At 34.5% G+C, this 9137-nt stretch overlaps 1 protein-coding gene across 1 annotated transcript; it reads left to right on the top strand.

Moving 5' to 3' along the window:
* Positions 1–456: 456 nt before the first annotated feature.
* On the top strand, positions 457–6949 carry LOC108361515 (uncharacterized). Its single transcript, XM_017614144.1, has 3 exons — positions 457–798; positions 4440–4835; positions 6878–6949. The coding sequence occupies exons 1-3, from the start codon at positions 457–459 to the stop codon at positions 6947–6949; spliced, it is 810 nt and encodes a 269-aa protein (XP_017469633.1).
* The last annotated feature ends 2188 nt before the right edge of the window (positions 6950–9137 follow it).

Here is a 9137-nt window from a genome sequence, read left to right as displayed (position 1 = left end):
TTCTAAAGAACTGTGAAATTCAATGAAAAGTGAATTCTAAAGAATTCCCTTAAATAAATCTCGGAAATCAATTCAAAAGAATTGATATCGAACCGGTTTCAACTTAAGTTGAAAATTAGTTAAAAGTAAAAAGGACTAAATTCTTAAGAATTTGTCATATACCATCGTGAAAAAAATAGAACTTTAAAAACTTCCGTATTAAACGAAGTTAAATACGAAAACGGTTTAAAAACCGCATATTGTGTAAATCCTTCAAAACTAAAGGAAACAAGTGAAATATCAACATCAAGGAAACAAGTGAAATATCAACATCAAAGAAGGAAGCGAAATACCAACGTCAAGGAAGCAAGTGAAATAAAAAAAACGGAAGCAAGTGAAATAAAAAGCAAAGAAGATCTCCAAATATTACAAATTCAAGGATATAATATCAGACCAAAAAAAAAATAAAAAATCGATATGACCGAAAACAATCAACCTTTGACAATAGCGGTAACAGAGCTCATTAAAGAAGCGTCTCGCATAAAAGAGTTCAGAGGCGATAAATCGTACGATCTCTCAGCATTTATAAGGGAAGTCGAATTAATCCTTCCACTGTTCAACGAGAATCGACCCTTACAGGAATTCATATTCCAACGGTATATCAGAACAAAAATCCAGGGAGCGGCGTTAAATGCAATACGAACATTGGGACAATCGCCATCGTGGACCACGATAAGAGAGGAACTAATAAGGAACTTTGGTATCAAGGAAACCTATCATAATTTATACCATCAAGCCATAAGTACCAAGAATAATAATGTAAGTGATTATTATCATAATTTAAGAAATATACTAGATAAACTTAACACTAAATACGACCAGGACAATAATAAGCCTGTCGAGTTTTCACCAAGTGTAAATGAATCAATAATCCTGAAAACGTTTTTGAATGGAATAGATCCTAACTTAGCAAGTATAGTTTACAGTAGGAATAAAAATTCCCTTAGAGATGCATTTTACTTGCTAGAAGAGACAGGTATGATTAGGAAATACGACCACAGAAATAATAGGTCAAATAGATTCGCTTCGAATAATAGACAATACGATTCAACACAAAATACTTCTCAGCCAGGATATATGCAGAATACCAGTAATCAGGGACCAGCAAGTAGCTCCAACCCTTCAGGGCAATTCAAACAGGCGAAGGCTAATTCTGGACAGTTCAACCGAAATTCTCAACAGAGTAGGCGATTCCAAAGTAATACCACAAGTAGAAATTCAGGTGTACATAAAACTGAACCCATGGAAGTAGATAACATAGAAGCCACTCACGAAGAGGGTGAAAATTTTCGGTCTCCGGCCAACACCATAACTTACCGCTAGTTAGATTAAACATAGGCAAGGATGAGATAGTATGCCTAATCGACACAGGATCGAACACATCTCTCCTTGGGGAAGACAAACTTCCAAACTATAAACGACAAAAGCTCACAAAACCTCTGATTTTTAGAACGTTAGACGGAAATGTAGGAGTGAATACAGAAATTATCACACCCTTACCAACAGAATTTAACGAAAATAACTTTATGAGTTGGAAATTGACAAACCTAAAGGACAAAAAATTCGACGGGATACTAGGACAAAATATACTTAGACCAATGGACGCAATCATTAACCTTAAAGACGAATACATCGAAATCCACAATGTAAGGATTAAATTTGTAGGTACTTGTCCACATAGTTACGAGGATATACACACACTCGAGACCACACAGATAGATAACACTTTTATGCAAAAACTATTACGTGAAGATATGAATGATGAAGTTAGAGGATTATTACAGACAATTGTAGACGACAATGGTGACTTATTTTTTCAGGAAGGACAAAGACTTTCGCATACACATGAGGTAAAACACGAAATCATCACAACAACTGATAGGCCCGTATATTCTAAAATTTATCGCTACCCTCAAATCCACGAAGAAGAAATAAACAATCAAATGAAAGAGATGTTAGAACATGGTATCATTAGGGAAAGTTGTTCACCTTATAACTCTCCACTATGGATCGTCCCAAAAAAAGTGGACAAATCCGGCAAAAAGAAATGGCGCATCGTTATAGACTATAGAGCTTTGAACGACATTACGGTCAGCGACAAATTTCCCATACCAAATATTGAAAATATACTAGAGAAATTGGGAAGAGCCCAATATTTTACAAAATTGGACTTGGCCAAGGGTTTTCACCAGATTCTTATTAAAGAAGAAGACAGGGCGAAAACCGCATTTTCCACACCACTAGGACACTACGAGTTTGTTCGTATGCCCTTCGGATTGAAAAATGCCCCAGCCACTTTCCAACGGCTAATGAATTCAGTCTTAAGAGACTACATTAATAAAATTTGCGTCGTTTACTTAGACGATATCCTTATATTTAGCACAACCGCTGAAGAACACATGGAGAATATAAGAAAAATCTTCAATCGATTAAGACAGCACAACCTTAGAATTCAAATCGATAAATGTAACTTCTTCGCTACAAGCACAGAATATTTAGGACACATCTTGACCACAGAAGGAGTCAAGCCAAACCCCACCAAAGTGGAGGCAATTCAAAAACTCAAGCTGCCGCAAACAGCAAAACAGATAAAATCCTTTCTAGGAGCAACTGGATACTACCGTAAATTCATAAAAAATTACGCTAAAATAGCTCAAGCTATGACGAAGTATCTAAAGAAGGATGTGAAAGTAAACGTCCATGATACACAATACATGGATGCCTTTTATAAATTAAAAAGGTTACTAACCTCTCCACCGGTGCTGAAGTACCCGGACTTCAAAAAGAAATTTGAAATCGTCACAGATGCGAGTGATTATGCCATAGGGGGTGCACTGATGCAAGCAGGACATCCAATATGCTACGCAAGTAGAACCTTGAATGAGCATGAAAAAAAGTACTCAACCACAGAAAAAGAACTTCTTGCTATAGTATGGGCAGTTAACTATTTTAGGCCCTATATTTATGGTAGGAATTTTGACTTACAAAATACAAAGGGAAGGATATCAATCCAAGGTTGCAAAGGTGGATACTTAAACTAGGCGAATACGATATCAATATCGGCTACATTAAAGGTAAAGAAAATACCCTAGCCGATTTCCTAAGTAGAATAAATAATGATACAGGTGAAATCTACTTAGCAAAATCAAATGAACAGGTAGAGGATAACATAGACAACATAAGCACTTGTGCAACAATACATTCCCAAGAAGAGGAAATCAATGATCACTTTCCCGTTCTGGATACAGTGGTCAACCGTTTCCATACCCAGATAATTTTAACCGAGCATAAGAATCAAGAGATAGAAATAATCGACAGGAAAAGGAAAATATTTATCAGCCTAGATGATATAAATAGCGGTTTTATGTCTGACATTTTCCGAAGATACCTGAAATCAGGAAAGGTAGGAATTTTTTCCGAACTCCCTGATAGTGAATATAATACCGTACAACAAAAATTGATAGAATTATTTAATGGAAGAATAAAATTCTTCAAATGCTCACATCATGCCAAAGACATGCGGGATGAAGATGAAGCCTTCAGATATATTAAAAACTATCACTTCACAGAAAGTGGCCATTCAGGCATCAATGAAAACTACGAAGGATTAAAAAGGCTCATATACTATAAAAATCTAAAACAGCTTATTCACAAATTCATAAACAATTGCGATATATGCTGCCAAACTAAATACGATAGGAAGCCAATAAAACCGAAATTCCATTTAACAGAAACACCCAAGGATACTAACGAAGTAGTACACCTAGATACTTACACAATTAAAAAACACAACTTCATGACCTTCATTGATAAATTTTCTAAGTTCGCAGTAGCACTCTTTTTAGAAGACAAAAATAGCATCACATTCGTCGAAACTTTACGAATGTACTTCGCTATGAGAGGGAAGCCTAGACTATTTATAACTGATAATGAATTTAATTCCGTAAACGTAAAGGACTTTTTAAGAGAAGAAGGTGTCGAAGTTCATTTTACCAAACCCAATAGTCATACAGGGAACTCGGACATCGAAAGGTTTCACAATACGATAGGAGAAAAATTTAGAATCATAGAACTAGAATCCCGAACTTTATCAACAAGAGAGAAGATGTACAAATGTATTCAGACCTATAACAATAATATCCATTCAACTCTGAAAGCAACACCTTCAGACGTAGCCTCAGGAAAAATTGATAAAAAAATAATCTACGATAGGATAAAAGGGACTAAAGAGAAAATCATTAACAAAATGAATACGAAAAGAGAGAGTTATACTGAAAATAGAAGCAGTGGACACGTGAGAAATTATAGAGCTGTTAGACATAAGCACGAACCCAGATACAGAAAGTTACCACTTCAAAACACCCATACAAGTAACATTAAAAGACCAGGAAAATTTTCAGGTGCTATCGATATCAATGCCTCTAATTTTCGTAATGCTGATAATGGGAGCAACGGCAACAATGATAACTGAAGACATCAAAAACGAAGACGGACTCGCCGAAATAAAACTTGAAAACGTACAAGTGATCACAGATTTTGACATCATCCTTCACATAATCAGACCGCAGGAAATAGAAAATATAATTGACGCACTAGAAAATTTAGCTAGAGACTCTAAATTGACCGAGAAAGAACAAATTCTGACTCAGGAATTCACAACATTACGGAGTAAACTTTACACACTATTACCACATAAACAAAAAAGAGGATTAATTAACATATTAGGTACAACAATGAAATGGTTGTATGGAACTATGGACGACGATGATAGACAGAATATAGAGCAGCATCTCAAAGTTATGGATACGAACAACCATATTTCCATAGATACCTTAAATAAGAATATAAAAATTAACGATAATTTCAACAAAACATTCCAAAGCATCCAAAAAGCTATAGAATCAGATAGAAGACAAATAGCCCTTAAATTTAATTCAATTCAACAAGAAAATCGAGAAATCCATAGGCAACTCCTATATCTAGACATACTGCTAAGGATTAGGACACTCAGTAATAGCATAGAGCACATTCAGAATAATTTAGCATCTGCTAGACTAAACTTAATGTCCAGCAACATTCTAACCCCGGAAGAGATAAATAGATATAATATCGATATATTTAAGTTAGAGAACATTGAATTAGGAGCAGCCACCTCCGCAGGTAACATTATATTTTCACTTAAAATTCCGACTAATGTAACTACAGCAAAACATGTATTTATAACACCATGTGCAAATATAAATTTAGAGGAACTACAATTTAAAAGCGAACATATTGTAGAAATCAATAATACTAGATATGTTTATTCAAAAAATTTATATCAAAAGAATCTGAAAGTTTCTAATTCATGAGTAATCAAGAAAAATTGTAAGAAAATTAAAGATAGTAAAGNATGTGTAATCAAGAAAAATTGTAAGAAAATTAAAAATAGTAAAGAAGAAATTATGGAAATTGAAAAAGGCTTAATAATTATAAAAAATACAAAAGGAATCGAAATAAATAGTACATGTAACGAAAGAACCTTATATTTAATAGGAACTCATCTCATTTCATTCGATAATTGTGAACTTAAAATTAGAAACGAAACTTATAAAAATTTAAATAAATCATTTACACAGAAATATGTAATACGTTACCTTGAATCGAATATTAATCATACACAACTCGAACCTACTTTTGATGAATTAATCATTACCAAATTGAAAACGCTCAAAAAATTGAAGAACTTACCTACCACAAGAAAAAATATCAAATCAACATTTGGCTAATAATTTCATTCATTGCAGCAATTGCTTTAGCTTTGTTCGTAATTTTTGTCCATTTTACAAACAAACATAAAGCAATTGAATTAAATATAAATACAAAAACCCAGGAGTGTTTTCAATCAAGGGAAGGGGGAGTTACGTCACCTGGCCATTCCACTCCAACAGAAAACCGAATTGAGGTTGACTGGTCAGCGTAACGCTATACCTAACAAAATACTTCCGTGCATTGTACCATCGTATTGCACAATAATAAAGAATTTGTCAATAAAGAAGTAATAATAAGTGCAACGACACTTTTAGATTGCCAATAAAGAAGTAATAATAAGTGCAACGACACTTTTAGATTGCCAATAATTTCAATTGAACAATAAACAAACCAATTTTGCTGACTTAGCTTAAATAGTTAATAAAATAGCTTGTAAGAAATTTTTAGATTCAGAAATGTAATTTCATTTACTCAATAAAGAGCGTCTTAACGCTAATAAAATATTTTTTTAGTTTGCGATACGCTGCAAACCTTGCCTCGCGCGCACTGCCGTGCGCTGTGATAAATATGTCATAACGTTATCGCCTAAAACCTAAAAATCGGGCTGCTGAAAATATAGATTTCGAGAATTTTCTCAAAAACTGGTCAGTCGATTTTATTTTAAGTTTCCTCAAGTCTAGCCCAAAACCTTAGCTTGCATTTGGTATATAGCTTATGTCTGGGGAAAACTCTTATTGTGGAGGTATTACGATTCAAATTGAAAAAATGTCACTCCAAATAGCGAAAAATGGTTAAAAGTTAACATATTCGTCTATTTTGGTTACTTTAATTATAAACGTAACATATCCAATTTCCCGCAAAAAACTGTCCGTTCCCCGATGCCACCTAAACTGAAGTTCCCTTCAAATCGGGGGAATTTCCCGCGAGTTGACTTCCCTGTACGCGATACATAATTAAATAAATAAGAAATCTTTTTATTTTTGCAGGTTTCTTTGTTGTCTTGCACTGGGTGGCGCCGAATGAGCTATATGGTTTGAATTCTTTATAACTTTTTTAATTATTATTTTTTCATTTCTTTTTTTTTCAGAAATTTGAGAAGAAGACTTGGGGAATTAATTTTGAATCATTACACGATCGAACAACGTGCTCAAATAACTGAATTTTATTTTTTAAACCAACGGTCTATTGTGTTGACACAGCGTGCATATCATCGTCATTTTAATGTGCGCATTGCACCCACAACGTCAGCAATAAACCATTTGATTGGACATTTTCGTCAACATGGGTCTGTAAGAACTCTTCCTGGTGCCGGAAGAACACCTATCGTGAACGTGTATGGGAGAGCGTGCAGCGTAGTCCATCAACATCAACAAGGAGGCGTTCGACACAACTTGGACTATCACGGCGGTCGCTACAGAGAATTTTGATGACATTAGACTTGTTCCCATATAAAGTTGAACTTGCGCAAGAGTTGAAGACGACAGACTACGAGCAACGGCTTGAATATGCCATTCGTTTCCGTGAAAAAGCGGAGGAAAATCCAGACTTTATTCACAATTTGGGAATGAGCTATGAAGCCCATTTCCTATTAAATGGGTATGTCAACAAGAAAAACTGCAGGATTTGGGCTATGGAAAATCCAAGAGCAGTGCATCAGCGAGAATTACACCCACTTAAGTGTACTGTTTGGTACGGTGTATCCTCCGAAAGGATAATTGGCCCATATTTTTTTGAAAATGAAAGTGGTGTCTCAATCTGTGTCAACGGTGCTGCATATCGGACGATGTTGGAAAATTTTATTAGGCCAGCTGTGGAAAAACATCCAAACTTGTGGTTTCAACAAGATGGAGCCACAGCACATACTGCACGTGCCTCAATGGCTTTGTTAAGGGACATATTCGGCGAACGCATTATTTCACGCACAAGCGTTTTTAACTGGCCTTCACGTTCACCAGATTTAACAGCTCCTGACAGTTTTCTTTGCGGATATTTGAAAGAAAGAGTGACGTTTACAAACCAAGAACCATTATCCAACTCCAAACCAACATTCGAAATGAAATCATGGCCATTACACCCGAAATTCTGCGAAAACTTATGGAAAATATGCTAAAAAGAGCACGTATGTGCGAAGCAGAAAATGGACATCATTTACAGGATATCATTTTTCAAAGCTAATTGTAAAAAATTCCCCAATAATATACTGTATTTAAAAAAATATATATATAATAATCGCATAAATAAAAAACTTATAAACCATTTAAACCATATAGCTCATTCGGCGCCACTCTGTACATACGTAAGTATACATGTATGTACACATTCAGTGTGAATGCAATGATATCGTGGGCGGGATATTTGATGTACACAGTATGCAACTATACCCGCACTTTACTAACCTGGGAAGACGCTTACATTATTACCTACATTCGTACATTCATATGTACTTATGTATGAATGCATTTATTTCACTTTATGTGCCGCTACTAATTATGTTTAGATTGCCACCGAGCAAAAACGCATCTTAAAAAAACGTATATGTTTCAATGGAATTGTATTCAGGGTTAAATATTTGAATAAATCATTTAGATTTAGATAGCGTTTTTAGCCATTTATTTGGGAAAAATTAAACATTTATATTTTTGTTTGGATTTTCGTTGATTTTAGATTTGCTATCCCAAAACAATTGATATCAAATAAAACACCTCTTTGAGGTAAAATTTTCGAGTGACGAAAGCTGAACTAGAAACAAAATTTATGATATCAATTTCGTGACGAAAATTATACGCATTAGTTTAACTGCTTTGGAAACTGACGCAAAATAGTATTATTTATTCGGAACGTTGCGAAGTTGTGTCTACTCTTAGAAACACAACACAAAAAATCAGCGCTTTAGCAACGATTAGTATGAATAATACTATTTTGCGTCAGTTTCCAAGGCAGTTACAAAAATGCGTATAATTTTCGTCACGAAATTGATATCATAAATTTTGTTTATCTGGTTCAGGTTTCGTCACTCGAAAATGTTACCTCAAAGAGGTGTTTTATTTGATAACATATATCTAGCAACCAAAATGATAGCTAGACAGCAATTATGACTGACAAAATAAATATTGGGTTTCAAAATACAAAATGAGTAAACAATGATTTATTCCAATTAAAACCTGCGTGTATTGGTATTACAAATTACTAGTAATAATCCCCGAAAATCGGGATGTTCCGTGGACTAAAAAATCAGAATATTTCTTTATTCTAAAACCACATGCTTTGCTTTTGGTAGTTAACTTTTACTTTGGTATTTTGGCAAGATCATACTCTACTCAATACGTATACATAGCTGGCCATGCGTA

This window comes from Rhagoletis zephyria, unplaced genomic scaffold, assembly GCF_001687245.7.
Source record: "Rhagoletis zephyria isolate East Lansing unplaced genomic scaffold, Rhagoletis_zephyria_1.1 Rzeph_scaffold_00781, whole genome shotgun sequence".
NCBI classification, from domain to species: Eukaryota; Metazoa; Arthropoda; class Insecta; order Diptera; family Tephritidae; genus Rhagoletis; species Rhagoletis zephyria.
Note: the sequence above shows the minus strand (reverse complement) of the source record. Positions and strands in the feature narration are given on the sequence as shown.

What these genes read in the sequence shown, in the direction of transcription:
- LOC108361515 (XM_017614144.1), top strand. Translation starts at nt 457, where the DNA reads ATGACCGAAAACAATCAACCTTTGACAATAGCGGTAACAGAGCTCATT. An exon ending in TAAGTACCAAGAATAATAAT is followed by an intron (nt 799 to 4,439) that starts GTAAGTGATTAT and finishes GAAAATTTTCAG; the next exon opens with GTGCTATCGATATCAATGCC. An exon ending in ATATAGAGCAGCATCTCAAA is followed by an intron (nt 4,836 to 6,877) that starts GTTATGGATACG and finishes TTTTTTTTTCAG; the next exon opens with AAATTTGAGAAGAAGACTTG.